Source organism: Mesocricetus auratus, unplaced genomic scaffold (genome assembly GCF_017639785.1).
Source record: "Mesocricetus auratus isolate SY011 unplaced genomic scaffold, BCM_Maur_2.0 Super-Scaffold_4256, whole genome shotgun sequence".
NCBI classification, from domain to species: Eukaryota; Metazoa; Chordata; class Mammalia; order Rodentia; family Cricetidae; genus Mesocricetus; species Mesocricetus auratus.
Window position 1 is genome coordinate 95,010,821 of NW_024429182.1, and position 25,828 is coordinate 95,036,648.

The 25,828-nt window shown below is 36.2% G+C and overlaps 2 protein-coding genes across 2 annotated transcripts; both read left to right on the forward strand.

Moving 5' to 3' along the window:
- Window positions 1-7,362: 7,362 nt before the first annotated feature.
- Window positions 7,363-8,310, forward strand: LOC101835329 (olfactory receptor 51G2-like). The gene has a single exon (XM_005074095.1). It carries the CDS (start codon window positions 7,363-7,365, stop codon window positions 8,308-8,310), a length of 948 nt encoding a protein of 315 aa, XP_005074152.1.
- Window positions 8,311-18,263: 9,953 nt separating this feature from the next.
- LOC101835073 (olfactory receptor 51G2-like) lies at window positions 18,264-19,223 on the forward strand. Its single transcript, XM_005074094.1, has one exon. The coding sequence runs from the start codon at window positions 18,264-18,266 to the stop codon at window positions 19,221-19,223; it is 960 nt and encodes a 319-aa protein (XP_005074151.1).
- The last annotated feature ends 6,605 nt before the right edge of the window (window positions 19,224-25,828 follow it).

The window sequence follows — 25,828 nt, forward strand, 5'->3', positions numbered from 1 at the left end:
GACTTTTAGGAAAGAGAGGTTTGATGGGAAGAGAAATTATTTGGGCATGAGGGAAAATATGATCAAAATATATTATATGCTTAAAATTCCTTCTATTTTGTGTTTTGGTATCTTTACTATCCATAAAAAACATATTTTCTGCAATTCAAGTCTGAGTTTGAAATTCATGGTTCCTAAAATATTCTATAATTCTATAATTGGATCATTGCATTTTTTCATGTGTACTTAAGAGCTCACAGTTTTTCAAAGGACTCTGACTATCTATGCCTTATTTTTAAACCGTGTCCTATGCAAGACATTGGAATTGCTTTATATGTTTCCTTCTCTTACCCCTGTGCTTCATACAGTCACTAGATACCCATAGTGAAATAACAGTACATTAATCATCTCTAGTTCAGTTTGTTTCCCAATGCCAATAGTACATTACTGACTTAAGTGGTGGTTCTCTGTAACTCCCAGATGTCTCTCAAATATTGGTAACTATCCCCTAAACACATCTACTTCACACCAGTCCCTTCCCTGATGACTTAGACGTCATTTTCCCATTGTATACTCCTTTTAACCATGAAAGAAAATAAAAACTATTTCAACTTTGAATTAACTTTTTAGACATCATATTGAGGTTTGTCAAAGTTGTACTCTAGCATAGGATTGCTTTCACATATTTGTATATGTATATGTACATATTTGCCATAATTATGTTTTTTATTTTTAATTAAAATTTGATTACATAATTTTCCCTTCCTGTTCCTCCCTATAACTTCTCCAATGTACCCCTCAACTTTCTTCCTTTCAAAATTGTGGCCTCTTTTTCTTTAGTTGTTACTATTATATGCTCACACACCCATACACACATAACATGCATGCAGTGGCATTTTCTTTCCTAGCCTAAATACAACCTGCTCAGTCCATCTAGCATTGCTTATTGAAGGCTGACCAGGCGATATTGGATAACCAATTAGAGGGACCTTCCTCAGCAAATACTATTTTTCCTAGTCTTGATATTTGCTTTCTTACTTGCTTATAGTTCTTTGCCTATGGGTGGGTGAAGCAGCACGTGGAATGGAATATGAGAATTGCTGTGTACTTACATTGTCAAGAATGGGGTTTGCAATGCTGATCACCTAACAGATCACGTACCTTTCTGGCCAGGTCATGTAAGAATGCTGGGCTCCAAAATACAAATACACTTTACAGACAGAATGATCTCTCGTGTTTCTCTGGAGTTTGCAGGTCCAGTGACTAATGGAAGAGAGAAGAAATAAATAACTGAATTGTGTCTTGCCTGTGCCTTTTTTGCTTCTGATAGTACACCACATCCTTTGTGTGTTAAGTCTTATCATGAGTACTTTTTCACATTATATCATATGACTCCTTCTTCTAGACCAATGAATTATTGTGCATACTCTCAGATCACTTGGGTCTTATTCCTAATATGGTGTCTATCTCAACTGAACAGTATCCCTACACCTACTGCAACATTTTTTAATTTTGTATTTCCCTTTTCTTGACTTGACAGAAAGATTCCAGACTCATTTTGTATACTTCTGTTGAGGCAGTTTGATCTCTCTCATCCTTTAAAATTATTCCCTAGAAAATGAGAAGATCACAGTATGAAAATGTAAAGTGGAAAAAGGGGAGAAGATCAATGAAAAGCATGCCTTATGTGTTTTTAGGGAATAAATTTAAACTAGACATCATTTATTAGTATCTTTAAGTATCACAATAGTGCTAAAGTAATTCCACTCTAGCCCCAATATGCATATAACTTATTTTTCTTTCTGGAACAACAACAACAAAAAAGAATAGTTTGTTTGGAGAGTAATTTTTCTGTCTGGAATTACATTAAGCAAAACAATGCTAGAAAGGGTGAAAGTGGTGAAAGGGGAACACTCCTCCATTGCTGGTGAGAGTGCCAACTGGTTCAGCCACTTTGGAAATCAATATGGAGATTCCTAAGAAAAATGGGAATAAACCTACCACAAGACCCAGCAGAAAAAAAACAATGGAATCCTGAGATTCGCAGGCAAATGGATGACACTAGAAGAAACCATCCTGAGTGAGGTAACCCAGTCACAAAAAGAGAAACATGGCATGTACTCTCTCATATATGGATTTTAGACATAGATCTGGGGAGTGCCAGCCTACAATCCTATGGCCAGAGAGTCTGGGAAACAGAAACTTCATTCAGTGGCTGATGGAAGAAGAGGCAGACTCCCTCAGTTAAGTACTGAGCTGAACTCAAGAAAGCCAGTAACAGAGAGGGAGGACTGATGACCAAAGGGATTAGGACTGGGCTGGTTTAACCCCCGGAAACAGCTGACCTGACAAAGGTTAACTCTTGAATCCCAGGCATCAGCCTGGGAATCCAGCATGGGACTGATCAAGACCCCCTGAATATGGGTGTCAGTGAGGAGGCCTAGGTAATCTATTGAGCCTTGGGCAGTAGAACAGTACTCATCCCGAGTATACACACAGACTTTAGACTCCCATCCAACAATGTGAGGTGCACTCTCACCCTGAACTCTTGGGGGAGGGTCTAGGCCCTGCCCTGGATGAAATGACAGACTATGGACACCCCCATGGAGGGCCTCACCCTCCCTGGGGAAATGAGGGGATAATGGGGGGGGGTTGGGGGAGGGCATGGGAGGAGGGGAGGGAAAGGGAGAGGGACCTGGAACTGACTTGTGAAGCAACCTTGTTTCTTATCTAAATTTAAACTGAAAAATAAATTTAAAAAACAACTAAAATAAAGAAAAGCATGCCTTATGTGTTTTTAGGGAATAAATTTAAACTAGACATCATTTATTAACATCTTTAAGTATCACAATAGTGCTAAAGTAATTCCACTCTAGCCCCAATATGCATATAACTTATTTTTCTTTTCTGGAACAACAACAGCAACAACAAAGAATAGTTTGTTTGGAGAGTAATTTGTTTGTCTGGAATTACATTAAGCAAAACAATGCTAGAACAAACATGTAAGCCCATAGAGTGACTTGCTTAGGGCTAGCATGGTTTTAGGATGGGAATAAGAAAGAAAACTGAATTACAACCATTCTTAGTTTGTAATATTACTCGGAAAATTTCACAAAGACTAATACTCATTAACAGTTGTTAATGCACTCACAAGCTATATCATGGGAATTAGCTATGTGTCTTCAGGGGAAGCCTGAAGTGGAGCCTTATAAGTCTGCTCAGTTGGCCTTGCACTTAAGGCAGGGAGCCTCTTGAGGCTCTGCCCAGCTTGTGTCTCTGTCCTGGAGTCAGGTGAGTACATTTGGATCTAGGTTAGATCAAATAATGTCATGTGGCACCTGGGATGGAAGTCAGAGGTTGTACCACATAACAGATTAAAACTCTTTATGAAGCTCTCCAAGGCAGAAAGGACATTTGTTGGAGTTGTTCAGTTCTACTGATTGATGCATATGATAGTACATTTAGATAACAGTCTCTGACCCCTCTTTCCTCACCTGTGAGTCATTCACCTGTTTCTCTTGAGGTTTAAAATCAAATAAAAACCAACTCAAACTTATATGTTAAATACATATGCTGAATACTGGAATCGACAAGAAATTATTGTCATAGAATAATAGATAGGAAGAAAAGAAATAGACAAAAGAACAAGAAATGTACCTTCCAATTGTCATACAATTTTTTAAATATAGGCAATTCAACTTGCCATCAAGAGGCTTTCGAAAGGAATATTGAAAAGCTTTCTCTTATATGCAACAGATGGAGGAGATACTGGTGGTATTTTTCTTATAAGATTCCTTTGGGAAAATATTTAGTTCTAAAGATCTTATGCAGTCTTACTTCCTAAAAGGCATCTCAGAGCAATAAACATCAGCTGTTAGTATACAAGCAATGTAGAAATTCGAGTTTCATAAAACTGACTATTATACAACAAGTTAAGATTCTTAAAAGGTAGTAAATTTTCCTTAAATACCAGACACTCCTCAATAAAGGTCCATCTCTTATTGCTTAGGCAAATGAGAGTCATGGTGAAAATATATTTTTATCAAGATTTGCCTACAAACTTGTTCCTGTTTAATGTTGGTTTTCTTTGTTTCTTTCCTGTAATAAGCCCTCGCAAGTTAGCACTTAAACATGAGCTAACTTCAACATTCTGGAATGAGTAAACTTTTCTATATATATAGATCAGGGCTATGTATTACACATACACACATTCCTTTAAAACTGGGAAATGAAATAATTTGGCTCAATGCAGTATGCAAAAAAACAGATTAAAATGACTTTTCACAATTAATATCAAGGTACTAAAATGCTAATTAATGACTCTGAAAACTTTTCTAGTACGTACAAAAAAAAGCCTTTACAGGAAGGTAGAATTCTTTTTTTCTTCTCCTTTTTTAAATTTAAGTTAAACAAGCTTGTTTCACATGTTAATCACAGCTCCCTCTCCCTCCCCTCCTCCCCATCTCTCCCCACCAGACACCCCCAGTCCCCCACCCAATCTCCACTCCAAATCCAATCTGGTGGATCTCCAGAGGCTGTCATGTTATCCAGAGTAGGGTCTAGGCCCTCCTTCAAGAATTCTTTAACTATTTAAATGTCAAAGTTTACATAATTTCCTTACAAGGCATTTACTTTTACTTTTGTGATAAAGGATATTACAAAGTCAATGTGTTTATTATTGACTTTGAAAGGTGTAACATATACTTTTATTCTTTTATTTTGGCACAAGACAAATAAAGACTTTCATTGCTCAATTTGTGATTGGAGATATCTTGGTAGAAGTTCATGGAGAAGGAATAATTTCCTCATATTCTCCCACACAAAAAATGAACAGATAGGGAAAAACAGACTTTCAGCCTGGTGACTATCTATTGAGTCTTTTCATGTTCAGCATCACGGCTAGGTCTCTTAAGAACATCTGTCTCTTAAAATCTGGTTTATATAATCCATATAATTCTGGCCTATTTTCGTAATAACTTTACTCTGTCCAAAGGTGGCCTTACAGAAGCCCTTATCACTCTCTAGAATTGAGCAATATCTGAATGTAATGGACATGGTCTTATACTGAAGAAATACCAATTAACCACTCTGATTACAGTTCCTCATTGCTCTTTTCCTACTTTTCTATCATAGGTGACTAGCTGAGACTTTGTCCCTCTGCATTTGTGTGTTCATGCTTGTGTAATACTTTGGGAAGTTTCCTCCCTATGGATACGTGGAAACATGGATTTGCAGAGTGACTGGGTCCTCACGTAGCTCAGTATCTGACCCAGGGTTGACTCATGAATATGGGTTGAATCTATGCTCTGCACCTAAATTCGTGGGTTTGAGATCACTGAGTTCTCTTTACTAGTATCTATTAGAAGGTGAAGACAGAGTCGAGACCTCCCAGTATACTCAGAAGCCCATCTGTTGAGTGTTTACCACTTTGACACATGCCCATAGAACTGTTTTGTAGAACTCTGCTTTTTAACAAGTCATGTTAGCCCATCTAATAATGTTTCAGGGAAGTATTAGCCAAGTAAATTAAATTGGATGTTAAAATCCACTCTGAGATGCTAAATTATAAGTGTTCCAATTTTAATGGGTGCAATGGAAAGTTTTCCAAATTTGTAAAAAATTCAGGGCATTGGCAAACAATTTCAAAGGGAAAAGGATGTGATTTTACAGGTTCTTGGAAGCACTCTTGTTAACATGCTATAGATAAACTTTGTCAGAGACAGATTGAGAAAAATTTCCTCTTTGTTTCTATCTCTGCCACAATCTAATTCAGAATTTTCTCAATGAATGTTAGATGATTCTGAGGAGCTATCTCCCCTCAGCATCTCCTGAAGTGAGTGACACAAACTAGTTCTCTCTTTTATTAATCTTCTTTTCCCAGTAGAATAGGTAAGCCACAACTTTAATGCTTTTTATGAACAACTGTTATTTTGCTTCTTCTATCATTTGTTCTATATTTGCTATCAAACGTGCCTAGTGTTCAATTTGTATACCACTTTAATGGAGACATCCTTATTTAATCTTCATAAAATTGCTACTCCAGGGTTCTCTGAGATCAACAGTTAACTTGCGGATTGATGATTATAGATACCTTTTCTTGAAATATGGCATACTGCTAGGATCTACTGATAGACAAGAATTAGAATGTCTAATTCAGACAAGAATTAGAATGCCCTATTATTCCAAGATGCTGCGTAACATATTTCTCAAGAACATTTAAAAATCTTCATCTTTAAGGAAAATTATTTAAGATGTTCAGAAGAAAAAATACCATTTAATGGACTATTTTCATATCTGATTAAGGTTTCCATTGAATTCCACATCCTCAGATTTCAGTTTTTGATAACTGTTCTTGACAGCACTTGGGATCATTTTTAATCAGGTAAGCATGAAGAACAGGGTGAAGATTAATATTTGATACACTTAATCTGTCTAAAGTCAGTGCTTCTTGATCTAGTTTATACAAACTCTATATTGACCAGTAAGTCATTAGACCTTCAAAGGCAGAAACCAGATGACACCTGCTGTTAATACCAATATTTACTATAGAGAATGAGCTTTTTTTGGTTTTTCAAGACAGGGTTTCTCTGTATTGTTTTGGAGGCTATCCTGGAACTCATTCAGTAGACCAGGCTGGCCTGGAACTCACAGAGATCCTCCTGCCTTTGCCTCCCAAGTGCTGGGATTAAAGGCATGTACCACCAATGCCTGGTGAGAATGAGTTTTGATTCATGATTCCACCAACATACGTTTTCCAAATATGAATGTTGTCTACTTTTTATATCTGTGTTTCATAGATTCACACCAGCCATTCCAAATTTTAGTTAATACCTTGCATAATGACTGAGAAAGATTTAAATCAAGCCAATGAACACACGAATGAACGTCTTCAAATATATTTTTGACACTGTGACCAGTTCAGCACAAAAGTTGTATCTTATAATTTAGTATTAATTACTTATAAGTCATACTCTAATTTCCATATACTTATTTAGCACAATTGTCCATATCCATTCGAATCATGTCTGTATTCTACTATCAGAAATAATGTATCTCATGTGTTTAAGCCATATGTTTTAAACTTGTAGTTGTCCTTAAATTTCAAATGTTGAAGATCTTCCAGGTGAAAAGATGGGTTTCTTCATGTTAATGATCCAAATATGCTGTTTAAAATGAAGCAATTGTTAAGAAGTGAGTCTGCATTGTTTCAGAGTAGAAACAACTGATAGAATGGGATTCAGCAGTGTGAGTATCGCTAAAACTGTGCAGCCAGAGCAGCAGTGCCACTTAAGATAACATGCAAGGTGAGTGCTACAAATAAACAGGTTATTTTTGTTTGTTTGTTTTCATTGCAGTTTTCCAGGGCAATCTTTTTCTAAAGTTATGGCTGTTTCCAAACATAGTAACTCTAGCAACTTCTTTTTCATACTGATGGATCTTCCTGGACTAGAGGCTTCTCATTGTTGGACTGCAATTCCCATCTGCTTAATTTACATTCTTTCTGTGCTTGGCAATATAACCATAATGCACATTGTTAAGTCTGTCCCCAGCCTCCATACACCTATGTACCTTTTTCTTTCCATGTTGTCAATGGCTGACTTGGGCCTCTCAGCTTCCACACTGCCTTCAATGGTAGCGGTTTTTCTCCTGGGCCAGAGAATCATAGGAGCTGCAACCTGTTTTATACAACTCTTCTTCATCCACACATTTTCAGTCATTGAATCAGCTGTTCTTTTGGCCATGGCTTTTGACCGCTGTGTGGCCATCAGAGAGCCTTTACGCTATGCTACCATCCTCACAACAAGACGTATTGGAGCCATTGGACTGGCTGTGGTGATCCGCAGTGCTGCCCTTCATCTGCCTTTGCCTGTGCTCTTGGGAAGGCTGACATTCCAGCCTGTCAGTGCTCTGTCTCATTCTTATTGTGTTCATCCTGATGTCCTAAGGTTGTCCTGTTCCAGTACTGTCATCAACAGTGGCTTGGGGCTCTTTGTAATGCTCTCTACATTGGGGATGGATGCTGTTCTCATCCTCCTTTCCTATGTGCTAATTTTAAAGACAGTGTTGTGCATTGCTTCTAATACTGAACGGTTTAAAGCCTTAAACACCTGCATTTCCCACATCTGCGCTGTCCTTCTATTTTATACCCCACTGGTGAGTCTGTCCATGATCCATCGCTTTGGGAAAAAAAAACTACCAGCTCAGGTATACATGCTTCTTTCTTATCTTCACTTTCTTATGCCACCAATGCTCAACCCAATTGTCTATAGTGTCAAAACCAAAGAGATCAGGGTTCGCATTCTAAAGATGATCCATCCCAACAAATACTGAAATTTCATTGGACAGTTCTACAATCCTAGGTAAAGACTGGCTAACTGAGGACATTCCAACATTGTAGCGAGTGCCACTTTTACCAGATCATCAGTCAACTATTTATTCAGAGACATCAACAGGAATCAAGCATGGATTCCCCCCTTCATTATACTTCTTACTATTCAAAAGTCAGTTTTATCAATGAAAGTTTTATTATAGGAGAATCTATTATGTCATGAGATTATTTATACACTGACATGCAAAAGTGGACAAATTGTAAGAGTTGGGGTTTGCAAAATAAATACCTACAATTCTGAAAATGTAAACTCAGGAAGGCCTCATTTAGTTTAGCATTTAGAAATAGTGGAAATTATGTTCAATCACAGTATATCTTACTTTTGATTTTATAATAACTATAAATTAGAGATTACCAAGGAAAACTGTAACTGAATAAATGTCCCAAAGGAAACTATGTATATTTAAAGAAATAAAATTATTAATTCTTGAATTATGTTGTGTCAAACACTAAATATGCAACTTTATATTTCCTTAAAGGTCATCATTTGAGAAATGGATAGAAACTTAACATCATCTATTTTTCTCAGTCTAGTTAACCAACCCCCTTATTCTTCAGTATATACATGGAAACACCATGTTTTCAAGGATCACTATAGCTATTGGCTAAATGACCCAGAGTACAGCTTATATTTCCTTCAATCCTTTAGGATCAATGTTAAGAAGTAAGCTGGTTGGAAACTTAGAAGGGTGTTTTCATAACTGACCCAATATATAATGGCTGCTTTCTGAGATTGACTTTTAACAAACTTCCCTGATGAAATCATTTCAGTGAGAAAACAAATACCAATCAGTCAGGTAGGGAATTAACTTAAGTGCTGATATTTAAGGTCAGATTATATTTCAAATTCATTTGAAATGTTATAATAGAGAGATAGGAAGAAATACAATGTCAGAATACAAATCCCACCCTAGCTATTTGCTATGAATACATGTAATCAAATGCACTAAGCTACCTCTTGATTAAAGTATAAAGAAAACAAAATATACTGCTACTTTCTAGGCATGAAATACTAAAAGGACTGGGGAATGATGCTGTATAAGAGTATAATTTTTCAGTTTGTCTTAGGTCCTTAGAGAAGGAAGGAGAATTCTACACTGAAAACACATGGCAGAGTGAGCCCATTTGACCACTGTGATTTTGAGCCATTTTATTGAAACAAAAAGTTTCAACTGAAGACTACAAACATGAAACATGTGTAGGAAATGTAGTGCTCCTGATGATGGCCATGCCTCTCCATAGATCCTGCCTCAGTTTGTGCCTTCCAGTCACACAGTGTTAGCTAAGTGTTCGATGAAAATCTTGCAGTTGCTGGTAACAAGCTTCTACAAAAGCTTTTCTTCAAAGTCTGTTGTAGTACCCAATGTTCTTCTTTTGATAGCCCTGTATCTCTTTCCCTTCCTTACATGTACAGATCCAATATCAGTGGACTGGGGATGCTTCTGATTACCTTCCTGCCATACTTTTCTAATTGTCCAAGAAAAACTCCTTCATGGTCTCATACCTTATGCATGTCTACTTTACTTATTTTTATGTAAACTCTAAAAACTGAGGTAACATTGGCATGAACTAAATGCTTCATATTTACCATGCACCTATTGGTATGTTTTTTAAATGTATACAATTTTTGGAGCCATAGTCACAGTCAAGATAAACCATATATCTGCTAACTTCAAAGTCTCAGGGTAGCCACTTATACTCCTCTGACACCTTTTCCACAAACAATTCAAGTACATTAGTTGGTGTTTTTCCACAGCTTAAAATGTGTGTGTCAATCAAATAGATTTGTTTTGATATTGTTTCTTTCACTAAGTAGGACCCTGCTGAGATTAATTTATGTGGTTCATGTAATGTTTTCTTGTATTTTTGAACAATATTATATTCAACCTTACATATACAAAAGTTAATGACATAGTTAAACTTTAAATTGTGAATATTTAGTATTGTGTCATTAAATTTACCTTAGCATAGATATATAGTGACATAGTGTATTATTTTGTCTAACTTTGCAGTACTTCCTTAATGATAAAAAATGTTCGATTAGAAGTTGCAAAATTCTTAAAATTCTTCATTTTTCATGCATCCTTAAAAATATTTCTTCATATTTGCAATTTCTTTCTGTAGCAGTGAAAAGTCTGGTCCTAGTTTTTCACAGCTTTTTTTTTTTCATCAGGTCATCACTCATAATTTTAGAATTGCTAATCTGTATTTTATCAGATATAAATGTACCAACTCAGATAAAAGTCTAATTCTTTTTATTCTTTAGCTTGTGGTTCCCAAATATGTTGCAAACTTGCTTGTGTTGATTTCTGATGATGAGGTACTGTATGTTTATATTGCTACTTTTGAAAAAATTAAATTTAGGTCTTATTGTACCATCCAGTAAATCTGGGACATTCAAAAAGATATCCATATTCTAATTTCACAAAGACTAATTTCCTAATGTTTTCAGTATTTTAACAGATTCAGTATCCATTGAATTCATTCCAGATTTTTTTGCATCTTCATTATGAACTTTCATGTTAGTACTTGGTAGAGATCTCAAATGGACAGCTAAGCATTTTTTTCAGACTCCCTCTTTAGCAATTCCTTCCTATCCAGTATTTGCTCCATTTCAGATGTTCTAAATTGGGACTTATTTTCTTTTGTTCTAGTACATTACTGCGTTTAAAAGTTTCAAATTTCCATTCATTTTTAATAGTTTACACAAATATGCAACGTATGTTGAACATGTCCACATTCTCCTTTGCTCCAATTCTCTAAAGAATCCTCAAACTTTGCCTTTAAAATTAGTTTAATTTTAATAATTTTATTACTAAAATAAAATACATTTTGATCATATTTTCCCTCTCCAACTCCTTCAAGCTCCCCTCTGTCTCCTTACTTATCCAAATTCATAATCTTTATCTGTTTCTCTATCTAGCTCTGTCTCTCTCTTTTACACACATACACATTCTCTCTCTACTGTGGAGGGGCAATTAATACAAGCCAAAGCAAACCTTAAAGTACACAAAAAATGGAGTTCACTTTGTTTTGTCCAACTGCTCTTGGGCATAGATCCTTCCCTTGGAGTGTGGTTGATATACCGAGTGCCACTCCCTTTTCCCTTTCCAAGGAGATACAGATTGCAAATAGCTTCTTGGTTAGGGTTGGGACTTTGTTTACACTTGCTCTTTCCTGTCCTGGAATGTTTGACTGTTTTGAACTTGTGCAAGTCTTATGTGTACACCACACAACACTCCTCGTCAGAGAAACTGCTTCTTTCGGTAGATGATAATTATTCTAGAGACCCACAAGTAGACCATGTGCAAAGTGTGAGAAACATCATCACATTCAGCCCTAAATTAGATGTCATTTTCAACCCCCTCCCCTCAAAGTTTAGAATTACATGAAAGTGGATGCAGAAAGACATTAAGATCTTAGAGGTAATGGATGACTGCAAAGAAACAGTGTCTTCCAGGCACAACAGGGTTGACACACATAAAGAACTCATAGAGATCATGACAGTATATATAAATTTCTAACCCATTATTTTCAGTTGGTGTTGTAAGTATGCACAGGGGTATGTGCTTGTCAGCTAAGAGGTGAACAACCTATTAATGGTTACTCCAACCAAGAAAAGTAACCTTTCTTCCATCGTACCATTAGCTGCTAAATAGCTCCGTAGTGAAGGATAGGAGCCCTTAGCCACTCACTATGTGCTGGAATTTTTAAAAATTATATATTTACTTAACTTTATATTGTATGTGTATTTTGGCTGCATGTATGAAAATTCATCATGTGCATGGGACATTCTTTATCCCCTGCCATATTGTTATTTTAAACTGGCTTGGTCTTGTGCAGATATTGTGCAGGTAACCATAGCTGTTATTGAGCTTATGAGTTTAACAGTTGAAAGCAGCCTAAATCTATGCATATAAATATACACATTTAGATGGCAGTATAACAGCATGATTATTTAGCAAAACAATAGTAGTATTTTCCTCACTGGGGCCTAGAAACTCCCAATTCATGGGCAGGGACCATGTTTGCAGAACTTCCTGTGGAGCAATCCTCTAATCCAATCAAGAGAGCCATTGTTTACTTCAATGATTTTATAAATTTCTGTTTTGATGTATTCATAGAGTAGCCAAATAAGTAAGCCTAAAACTAAGACTGAAATTTTTGCTTTTTTCTTATATGTCAAACATATTATTTAGCATTTTTTTAGCGGGGAACAGCATTAGTTATGTTCCTTTGTGTTTAGTAGTCTGGGTAATTTTCCACTTGTTTTCCAACTTTAGGGCTATCTCTGCAAATTTAGACAATGCTTCAGTTTTCCTTTGTTGTTTAGATTTAATGATAATAATTTATTGTCTAACGAATAATTTAAAATTTTTAGAAAGTGATTCCCATACATAGCTATTTTTATAGCTATATTATGTAGTCTAATATTGTCAGTAAATATGGTATCATAGCTATTGATTTAGTATTAGCAAGTGTCCTGAGTTTTTAAATATAATATCCTATTTAATTGTCAATGCAATTATCTTTGTGTTTTTTACTATTCCAATGAAGACATTGGAAGGACTCAGAATCAAAAGACAAAACAAAACAAAAACATGCAAATATTCAAAAGCTTTATGTGTTGAATTTCCAAAACACAGTTTCGCTTCAGATGATTGTTGTTTACCATATATACATCTCACACATACTGTATTATTTTAATTCATACACATAAAAAGGCTCAAAATTGCATCACTGAAAAGAATGCAAGCAAATAGAGATAAATTTTAGTTAATGTCTTGGTCATGTGTTTTTTTAGCTATTCTTTAAATGTTCTCCACCAACAATAAAAACTCAGATGGTTGAAGAACCACGTGACTAACAATTATAATAGTCTCTTTAGAACATGTAAAACTTGTTTTTATTGGCATGATTAAAGTCATTGGCTGCCACCAGGCCCATGGTCCCTGCTGTGTTCATCAGGGTTCAACCTGGGCATTGACTAACTTGCTGTAAAATATTCTTCACCGAGCACTCCCTGCCACTGGACTCCTGAGGAGGAGGAGGAGGAGGAGGAGACATGCTCTTTGTCCTTGTTTCCTTGTGGGTGAGTAAATAATGTGGGTTTTGAAGAACAAAAGGGCTAAATTTGAATTAAGCTAGGGAAAAAGGAAGTAAAATCATTGACTATGAAGAGTAAATAGAGAATATTTTTGCTTCAGCTATCATGGAACTAATGGATAGGTTTCATACTAAATTTCTTAAATGTCCTTTTGTAGTAAAGAAAGTCAATTAAATGCAAAAATGTTAGACAGACTGATAAATTACCAGCAACAATTCCTCACTTAAATGAATCATGATGTGAATCGGTAGAAGTCTTAATATGTATAACTTTGCAGATCTGAACTAAAATTGGGGAAACTTTTAGGAACAGAATCATCATGTAAAGTTGCTGACTTGGGAAATAGTTTAATTTCTTTTTCTTCTTTTAAGAAAAACATGATCTCAATGAATAAATCCATTGTGATCCCTGTTGACTTCAGCCCTTTCTATATCCTTGAATAATCATCTATGAAAGGCACCTTGTAGCTTTTAAGGTGAGAACATAGGAGAAATTAAGACAAATATTCACAATCATTGTCTACTTTCTAACACGCCAGAATGCTAGAGAACATTCATTCCAATTTTTTTATTTTATTCACAAACACACACACACATACACACACACACAAACACACACATATCTTGTTCTATGAGAAGTAATACAATCTATAAATTTCCCCTTGTATAAAGATGAAACCTTTATGGCACAAAATATGTAATCAATTATTAATATGTATTATACAAGAAAATATTTTGGACATGAAATTTTTATTTGTATTTTTTCATTCCAGTATAGAAGGAAATTTATGGTTCAAATTGTAAAGATGCCAATGTTAGAAAGTCCAGCATGGCTTTCTGACTTCGCTATCCCCATCCTACCTCAACTAACTGAAACTCTACTAGTGAGCCAGGTGCAGAGTTTCTCCAAAGGATAAATTCCATAATACCTTTTTGACATTTTTAGAGAAATAACGCATATTTAAGGACTATTGTTATCCAACTTTTGTTTCTCCTCTAGTCTTTGTGTCGAACCCACCACTAGAAAGATGGCCTGAATTTTCAAGAACATTCCTCTACTTATCATTCAATCCCTCCCCTCCACAAAGTATGCATAAACAATTAAAATACAAAAAAAACCCGAGTATACACAATTACTAATTCCTTCCTAGGCAGTATTTGAGCTTAATATATACAGAAATACAAAAATAATCTGGTGCCTGTCTATTTTCACAAGTCATTTCTTTCCAAAAGATAATAAAACCAAAATCTGAAAAATATTACAAGGGCATTTGTTGTATTTATGCCGCTGTAACTGTGATCCACAGGTAAAAGGAGACCCTTTTAACTTATTAAAAATATTTCTGTCTGATTTAAAGACATACTACAGGCTAAATTTAAGAATTATTCCACCATAGAAACATTTGAATGCTGAGTTCTCCCCAGTCAATGTCCTCAAATATTCTATCTTTTTTCAGATTTTCATTAATTTTCAACATCCCAGATTAGCAGCCAGACTGATTATCTTAGTAAAAATTCGTTTCTTTTCCTAGTAAATGCTTAGTCAGTTCTTGGCATAATTATTTATTGTAATCATGATTCTGGTCCTTAATAATTAATACTAAATATATCTGAGTTTATATGTAAATTTGCCTGCTGGAACCATCTCAGTACTTTGTTGTATGGACCAAACTCTGGGGGTAGGGGTGCCCTGATTTCTCTCCTGGATCTGTTTCATTGGGACTTTGACAATTAGCTGTTTACACTGCAATCCTACACTTAATGGTGGTAGCAGTTCAGACTTTGAAATGCTACACAGTCATCTTAAGGCAATGTTGAAACACCAAAGGCAAGGCTTCAACCCAGGAAACAATGACTTGCTGGGGATTGAAAGAGACCTAATATGCTGCATGATTCACAGATTGCTATTCAAACTAAAGCTGCCCAGTTCTGTGTCACTATTGCCAGGGCAAACAGATAAATGTTTAATATAGCAGGGAGCTAGCACTTATTCAGCTGGGAGACATGAAGTGTTCCTAGGTACTGAATTGACTTTAATGATCTGAATCTTCTCTTCTTCCTCAAATTCTCATTCTAGTATGCTACTTCCTTCTCTTTCACCTTTGTTTTATTTTCTCCTCATATTGGATATAATATTGATTGTGATGTTTATTTACCCCTTTATTATTTGAGCATGTTATAGCTCTAATCCCTGTATCTAAGACAATACCTGACATACCTTTACTATTGCATAAAATCACAAGCATCTGGCTGAAGGGCAAGAAAATATGTTATAAGAGGAATACAGCTTAAGAAATGGAAGAAAAGAACAAAGCCAAAAAAAAAAAAGAATTAATGTGAGTTTAAGCCTGGTGTATATAAAACCACATGCATACACACATAATTAAACAATAAAAATAAATCTTTAAAGACAATAGGCTTTCTGACTGTTTTCAGTATATTCATTAGAACTTGATGTTTGTTTGTAGCTACTGACCACAATACTCATAATTCAAAGCAGGAGGTCACTCAAAATTATTTCTAGCCTTGGATCCTCCTTTTACAGACCAAAAGTCAAAATTATAGACTTCAATTCTTTTTTCTTTCTTTTTAATAAATTGAAAATAGATTCTTCTCTCAGACAATACATCCTGACCGCAGTTTCCCCTCTCCAGTCCTCTTAACTTCTCTCATACCTTTCTTCTCCCCCAGATTCACTCTCCTCTGTTTCTTCTTCAGGAAAAAAAGAGGCCTCCAAGAGATAATAGTCAAACAGGACAAAAGAAGGTACAATAAGACAAGGCAAAAACCTTCTTATGGAGGCTAGACAAGGCAACCTAATAGGAGGAAAAAAACAGGAAAGAGTAAGAGATGCATCCACTCCAATTGTTTAGGAGTCCCACAAAATCCCAAGCTAACAGCCAAAACATATGCAGAGGACGTGGTACAGACCCAAGAAGGTCCCTGATTGCTGCCATAGACTCTGTGAGTCCATTGGCGTCCTGATAAGTGATTTGATGGGTCTTGATCTCCTAGTGTCCACCATCCCCTCTGACTTCTACAGTCTTCCCACCCCTTCCTGACCTCCCATTAGAGGCCTTCAACATAGACTCTTCACATAATGTCTCTCTGTAGGTCTCTGCATCTGCTCCTGTCTGCTGTCACAGGAAACCTTTCTGATGACTACTAGATAAGGCACAAATCTAGGAGTATAGCAGTAGGAAGCTTTTTCACTATTTTTTCTGACTCTCTGATTTCCTCTCTTCCCCTCTTGGTTTCTTTCCTTCTTTTCTTCCTTCCTTCTTTATTTTTTCCAGTCATGTTTGGCTGTACCCCAAATCTCTGGAAATATAGTCCATTTCGGGGCCATCCAGGCAGTATAAGCCATGGGATCCTTCTTGTGGCTAGCTTTCAAGTTATGCCAAACATTGGTTTGTCACTCTCACAAGTTCTAAAGTACCATTTACCCTAGCACATCTTGCAGGCAGGAGAGACTGCAGGTAGAGGGATTCATGGCTGGTTTGGAGTCCATGTTTCACTTTTATTAGCCTGTAGAGTACCTTCTCTGACCAAAGATACTAGGACATAGGGAAGAAGGCTTCAAGCAGGCACCAGCTCAACCTCTCTATGTTCAAAGAGCTTTGTGGTAGTTTTCCTAGGCAATGGGAACTACTGTTAGTTTTCAGAGAATGACCTGCTATCCTACTATCAGTTTGGGATGGTTAGGGTTCTCCAAAGGACCACCTCAGCCAACAAGTCAGTCAAATGTAACCCAGTCCCACAGCTGGAAGACTTACTTGGCTACAAATACTTGTCAGTTCAGACTGTGTATCTTCCACTACTAGGAGTTTACACTAGGGTCATCCTCATAGATCTCAGGAAGTTTCGATGCCACTAGACTTCTACATCCTCCCAAATGCCCTCAAGTCCAAATTTCTCTCCATGTACTCTCTCTGTCTCTCTCTGTCTCTCTCTGTCTCTCTGTCTCTGTCTCTCTCTCTCTCTCTCTCTCTCACACACACACACACACACACACACTTAATCCCTCATGTTCCAATACTCATCTGCCTCAAGATGGAGTTGGGATATTGCTAATTGCCTTAGAGCACTTGTTACTCTTGCAGAACACCAGACTTTGATTTCCCGGCACCTACATGATGGATAATAACCATGATCCAGAGGACCCACTGCTCTCTTCTGACCTTGCAGTCACCAGAAACACAATACAATCATACAAAATATTTATGCAAACAAAATAAAACAAATAGAACTTAAAAATTATTTGAATGGTGCCTATAAAATTGTTTCTTTAAGTGAAAGGCATATAATGAATTGTAACAGTGTATTTTTATATGTGGAAAAAGTGACAGAATTCATCATTATTACTAGTTTGGAAAAGGAGAGGAATGTGAAGAAATTAACAGGAAGGGGGCCTTGAATTCTAGGCTGGGTTTGATATACTAGCTATGTTGGGAGGTAGCTTGAATTTAATTCCCAATATTTGTAGTATAGACTTGGAACCAACAAGGTTAGCTCATTTCTAAGGACATATGCAAAATTCTAACTTAAGCATTAAATATCTTTGCATTATGCAGTCTTACTACATACAAAAACTTTTTTTCTAATAATTGAACAAATTTATCTTCTTAAAGGGTTCCTTAATTGTGAACTAAAAGTAAAGCTGAGATAAACTAGATGTCTTGGTTGTGACAGCAACATTTTGAAGAGTTTTCATTAGACCCAGCTCACAGAATCTCTGGGATCAGGTCCTGGATTACACTTGATTTTGAAGCCTTCCCACATAGTTGTCATGGCCCACTCCAACCACTCCAGCACGTCCTTCTTTCTTACTGGCCTTCCCGGACTTGAGGCTGTGTATGTCTGGCTCTCCATTCCCCTGTGCATCATGTACATTGCCGCTCTGGCAGGGAATGGCCTGATCCTGTGGGTTGTAAAGTCAGAATCCTCCTTGCACCAGCCTATGTACATTTTTCTATCCATGTTAGCAGTGACAGACCTGGGCCTGTCTGCTTCCACACTGCCCACCATGCTCACAATCTACATGATGGGTGTTGGGGAGGTGGCATTAGACATGTGCCTTGCCCAGCTTTTCTTCATTCATACTTTCTCCATTATGGAGTCCTCTGTGCTGCTGACCATGGCCTTTGATCGTTTTGTGGCCATCAGCAGTCCCTTACGTTATGGCACCATCCTCACTAACCCTCGGATTGCCAGCTTGGGCCTGGCCATTGTGGTTCGCAGCATTGGTCTCCACATCCCTGCCCCCATCATGCTGAAGAAGCTGCCTTACTGCCAGAAGCACCAGCTCTCCCACTCTTACTGCCTGCATCCAGATGTTATGAAGCTGGCCTGTACTGATACCCACATCAACAGTGCCTATGGTCTCTTTGTGGTTCTCTCCACGTTGGGTGTGGACTCTGTACTCATTGTTCTCTCCTACGCTCTGATCCTGCACACAGTGCTGTCCATTGCCTCCAGGACCGAGCGCCTCAAGGCCCTCAACACGTGTGTCTCCCACATTTGTTCAGTACTGCTGTTCTATACACCTATGATTGGCCTGTCCATGATACACCGATTTGGCAAGTGGGCTTCTCCGTGTAGTCGTGTGTTGTTATCTTATCTTCATTTCCTCACTCCTCCAGTGCTCAATCCAGTTGTTTATACCATAAAGACTAAGCCAATCCGACTGAGGATTCTTCGCATCTTCTGGTCTGGTGGAGCAAGCATTGGAGATACCCAGGGTCACTAAATCTTCTCCCATAGAAATAAAAGCATGGAGCTACAGTTCCACTTCTTCATATTAATTATCTTGTTCAATAGAAATTTCAAAGATGCTACAGCTACAAAACTATTTGTCTCAGTTAGCAAAACAGTTTTTTTAATGTATAAGAGTAAATACAATTTCAATCTAGTCTCCTTAGAGAATCTCAGTAGTCTTTGACATAACCAGTTGATCAGTAGATAGCTTGAAAGTCAAATACATGAGATCTGTTACAGTACGTCAAATACAATGTGGTCCCTATTTCATTGTATATACTTCACTTTCTGAATATCTCATTTACATCCAATTAAGAAAAGAGCTTAAAGGGCATTTAAGGTAGAACCTAAGCAACAAACTGTCTAACTGCAGACAACAGAAGAAAACAAAATGTCATGCTAAAGTGAATTATAGAACAAGTAAGAGAATCAGAAGAATGAAGATTGAATATTCTTTTGGTATTTGTTCATGATCTAAAATATTAGTGGATATGCTACAAAAATATATGTTTTATAGTTTCACGTGGCAATGATAAAATGCCTAACAATGCAATTTTGCATATATCTTGGTTATTTAAAGATCTTGTTTGTTCATTACATCAAGTTATTTTCCTATATATAAAAGACATTATAGTACTGGTCATTCAGTGTAGCAATACATTTACTTTAAATATGCATATTGCTCAATTATATATTATTTTGATTTAATAACACATAATAATTATGGGATAAACTATGATGTTTAAATGTATGTATGAATTGACAAATGATCAAAGAAGACAATTAGCACTTTCCTTATCTTAAACAGTGATCTTTATCCTGGAGAAAGTATTCCAAATATTCTCTTCTAGTATTTTTCAAATATAAAACTCAATATCGTTGAATAGATTTATCCTCTGTAAAATGAATCATCTGAGCTATATTTTGTCTAGCTCTAACACTGATTCCTTGGAGATATTTTTTCACACTTTACTGCCTTTATAATTTCTGCAACCTCTGGTAACCACTATTCTAATCTCAACTTTTATGAAAACAATCTTTAAAAATCATTTTCAGATTTTTTTCCAATTTACCAAATGAGAATTGGTAACACATTTCATTGGCAGTATAATGAATGCGGGTAGGATATCAAGTTCATTATATACCTTTTTGTGATTCAAGTATGCAATGGACTCAGAAAATAAATCAAGACATCAATTATAGTCTTATTACTTATTATTATATACATGAAAACTAAAATGAATACATGCCTCTTATTGTCAAAAAGCGAAATAGTCCAAGAATAAAATGCGACAAATTCAAGATTATGAGACAATGGGGGCAAGAAATTGGAGGAAGGCTGGCAGAAAGCATGTGTGTTTGGGGATGGTGAACATAATATGAAGTCACACACATAAACTCACACACGCACACACACACGCACGCACGTGTGGATCTGCCTTAATAAAATCCACTGTTTTGATGCTAACTGAAATAAAACACAATACACTGGCTTATTTGAAAAGAGATCATGGGGAATCATGAAGGTTAACATAGTCATCAATTAACAGTTCATATCAGCTTAAGATATATAAATCTTTTTAAATGCAGTGGCAATCATGGTGAACTTTCCCATGGGCTTCTACTCAGAACTCAAGTATGGAATTGTCCTTTCTTGTCTTAGGACCTCCACACTGGTAAGATAAGCAAATAGTTTACAAATAGCACAGACAGATTCTTAAGAAATATGTTTCCTGTAATGAGATGATGACAGATGTGATAACAACATTCATAGTTCAATATTTACTATAATTGTGACTGAATTTCACAAAAGAAGAATGGAAAATTTTATGGATGTCCCATTCTCTCAGTCTCTTATTCTCTCTCTCTCTCTCTCTCTCTCTCTCTCTCTCTCTCTCTCTCTCTCTCTCTCTCTCTCTCTCTCTCTGTGTGTGTGTGTGTGTGTGTATGTGTGTGTGTGTTTGTGAGTAAGTGTGTATGTTAGTGTCATTCATTTATTGAAATCATACATATTAAATTCCACTTCTCAGATTCTTCAAGTAGAACAAATGCCCACACTATAGATCTTTAGATATTTCTTCAGATATGCTACTGCAAAAGGGACTACAGTTTTTCAACATTTACATTAAAGTTGTGTGGTTTGGGCAGTCTGTGAGCCCACTGGCAGTGGGACCAGTATTTGTTGCTAGTGCTTGAACTGGCTTTTTGGAGCTCATTCGCTTTGGAGGGATACTTTGCTCAGCCTAGATACAGAGGAGAGGACTTTGGTCCTGCCTCACAATGATGCAACAGACTTTGTTGACTGCCCATGGGAAGGCTTACCTCTCTGAGGAGTAGATGTGGAGGAAAGGTGGAGAGAGTGGGAGGAGGGGAGGGTATAGAAAATGGGATTAGTATGCAAAAAAAACCTTAAAATTAAATTAAAAATAATATCTGCCTCCTATTCTTTTATATCCATATAACTTTATTTACTAATTAATGAGAAAAGATTCTTTTAAAAATTAAAGTAATCCAAATTGATATATATGTATATATATATTGATATAAAGGTGGTAAATTTGATGTGTTGATGTATATATACGCTGGGTAAGTTTATAATCTGTTTGAACATATCTACTCAAATATTTATCATTTCTCCAAGTTCCAGATACCTTGCTGAGCTTTGTGAAGCATGTGGTACTTTGTTTTGATCTTTATGCAAAACAACATAGAAGATCTTCTTGTTGGAAGATTTAATTGCTTTTATTTTGTGTATATGAATGTTTAGCCTGCATGTATATCTATGCACCTCATGTACATCATGTTCACAAAAGCAAATAAAATTTTAAAGCTCCTTACATATTGGAATATAATAACATGCTTTTAAGGGAAGTATATTTTGTATCCTTTAATGTGCTTTATTTATGATTAAAATGGAGAAGACAAGACAATTATTTTGTTTTTAATATATGTAACTTATGATTGGGTTATTTGGTTAAGAGAAATAAATCTAGCTTTATTATACTGAAATGACTAACAATTGTTAATTCCCCCAAAAGCCTTAATTCCTTGATAAATGGTACCAGATGTCTTCTTTCCAGTATTTACAGAATAGCATTGTCATAAATGAACCAATTAAGATTAAAGTTGGATTTAAATATAAATTATTTATTGAAATTCCCAAATTTTCCCAAATTATCATGTTTAGGAAAGTTCATTTACTGATAGTTCAGAAATGTTATTGATGCACATTAAGAAATAAAAATAGGTATGAAGTTAATGAATCATACATTTCAACCTGTTCAATTTGACTTCCTGCTCAATAATGTTTTTAGACATTTATTTCATTTTTTGTTTGAGATTTTCATACATAGTTACCTTGATCAATTCTACCCACAATGTACTCCTCTCTAATATTAGCCACCAACTTTATGTACTCGTCTTTAATCACAATGAGTTCACTTGGAGTTACATGTAGGCATGGTGTAGGACTATCAAATTGGATCATGAGTAGCTTCTCTTGGGGTGAGTCTGTGAAAAATATGACTCTCCTTGCTTCAGCAACCATCACTGACAATAGCTCCTCAGATTGTTTGAAGATGTCAAAAACCCTCCCCACATCCATACTGTTATTTTGGCAGCCTTGATTCTGTGTAGGTCTTGTGCTTGCAGTCACAGCTGCTATGAGGTCATGTGTGCAGTGGCCTTGTCATACAGCAGGTAGTTCCCCACTGAAGATTGCTACCTCTAGCTGTTAACATTTTTCCATAATATCTTGCATGATGGACTATGAGCTTGTTTGGATGGTTCAAAACCAATGTCCTCCCTACAGTCTTTTTTCTCTGTACATTAGTCAGTTATAGATCTCTATATTAATTGCCATCTCTCTACTCTAAAAAGAAGCTTCTCTGGTGAGGAGTGAGAGATGCACTAACTAATGATTAAAAGAAAAGAGCATTGTGGTAGACAAATTAATACTCTGTCTATTAAGCAGTAATATATTACTAGGTTGTCCCTTAGGAACACAACCACCCTGACTTAGTTAAGCTCCAGTTAAAGGTACCTGGTATGAGTTCTGCAATGTGAGAGCAGACATTAAATCTAGTCAGAAAGTTGTTGGTTGCACCCATATACTTAGTTGTACTGACATGATTATCTTGCTAGGGCAGTTGTTAGTATAGCAAACAGAGTTCATAGCTTGGTGACACTGTTGATTACTTTTGTCCCCTAGTAGCATGCAAAGAACATTCCAGCACCATGAAAGCCATTTGGAATGAATCTAGATTCAACGTATACAAGTTGCGAAGCCCAATAGTATCTGTAACTCCAGCTCCAGGGCATCCAAGGCCCTCTTCTGGCATCTGCAAGTACCCAGACATTTGTTGCAAATAAACAAAGAGAGACACAAGTAGACATAAATAAAATTAGAAAAAAAATTAAGTCCAGATGAAACCAGAATATCAGTATATTAAACACTAGACACGTTGCCTGGCTTGATCTTGTATAGGTACTGCTTAGACAATTTAATTTTTGAGAATTTCATATATGAGTAATAAACATCATTATATCCACTCAATCCTCCTTTGTTTTCCCCACACTGCCTAAATTTAATTAATATGGAAGTTAAGGGGAGGATATCAGGAAAATTATAATCAAAATTCATTTTATGAAATGAACAAAAATTACTAAAATAATGAAGAGTATATAAGACTAAACTAGCTAATATTTATAGTAAGTGTAAAAAAACATATACTATTCCCAATAAAATATTAAACTTGACAATAGTTTCTATTCTCATCACTTATTTAACATAGTGTGTGAATTCTTAGCCAGAGCAATAAGATGAGAAAAAGAAACATATGAATTAAAACAAAATGCCATAGTGGCAGTCTTTTCTTGGTTGTAATCAACAGCTTTCTAATCCGATTTGGCAAGAAGGAAATCTGTCTGGTATCTGAAACCCAGACAATTGTCTATGTTTTTAAGGTCATGGGTCATAGAGGAGTATACCATAATAATAAAAGACCCAGAGACTGATAGTGGAGTTAAAGCTTCTAGCTGAAGATGAGAGAAGCAAAGCAGCCAAGCAATTAGTTCTTATCTCTGCCTCAGACTGAAATGGCAATCCTGTCACCGCCAAACTTAAGACTCCAATCGCAGACTGCTGGCTCTCCTTAAAATGGCAAAAGACAAATTCTCTCATGAGACACTTTGCTTCTTCCTTTTATACCTCCCAAGTGCTGAGATAACCTCTGTGTGAACTGTTTCTCTTTTGAACTGGATCAATTTCATTTAGTTCATTGTGGCCTTGAACTAACAGAGAACCATCTGCCTGTCTCTTGAGTCCTGGGATGAAAGGTGTATGCCACTACCACCTAGCTTCTATAGCTAACTAGTGTGACTGGCTTTACATTCTGATCATCAGTGGTTTAATTAGATCATAAATGATATATCACCACAGAAGAAAACATATAGTCACCACTTTATTTAACTAGTGTAATTCCTAACCTCATTCTAAACGTTTATGCTTCTACCTGTAGATAAATGTAGCTCTTGTCACGAAGAATATTCTCTGTAACAGATAAAAACAATTACAGAAAATCACAACCAATCAAAAAGGAGAAAATAAGTGATTGTGGGTGCACAGTCCCTGTTGATCCATTCACAAAACAACTCCTGTACCCAGGGCACAGGAAACATTGTGGACGAAAGATGTTAAGAGCTAGAGAAAGAGATTATTGGCTGTGAGACCACATCTCCTGGGAATGCCATGGAAACTATAGCATGAAGCCTCAATAGCATGGCTTCCTGAACAAAATCTGAACAAGAACAACACAAACAGATATGTGAATATGGAAGGGGATACATTTCATGGGTACCAAGCCTAGACAAAAACCTACAGGAAGCTAAGGTATGCTAAGAATGGGAGAAAATAGCTTGCCTAGGAAACAGCCTCTGGATTCATTAGCCATTATCAAGTGGTCAACCCTGAAGTCATACACTACACAGACTGAGCATATTTATATTTAGGTATATGCAAACATATGAGTGCGTGTGTGTGTAAATGACAACATATAAAACAAAAACCTTAAGAAGGGGTTAAATAAGGTACAGGTCACATGGGAGTGGTTGGATGGAAAAATGGGAAAATGAAGTAATTATTTATGTAAATATGTACAACTATGTAATAAAAATAATATGTAAAAATGTTAATAAATTGTTTTCTGAGATTATAGTATATTACATCATTTTTCTTTTTGCTTTCCTCCATTAAAATCCACACATATATCTATCCTTACACTGTTTCATACTCATGTACTCATTCTCAAGTACTAGTTTTTTGTTTTTTTGGTTTGGTTTGGTTTTGGTTTCTCTGTATTGTTTTGGAGCCTGTCCTGGAACTAGCTGGTAGACCAAGCTGGTCTCACAGAGATCTGCCTGCCTCTGGCTCCCGAGTGCTGGGATTAAAAACATGCACCACCACTGCCCAGCTTCAAGTACTGTTTTTACATATATATATATATGCATATATATTCATAACACATTGATAAATGTTATTAAAATGCAAAATGATTCAGTGAACTCATTATTTGGCAACTAACAGTTAATTCAACCAAT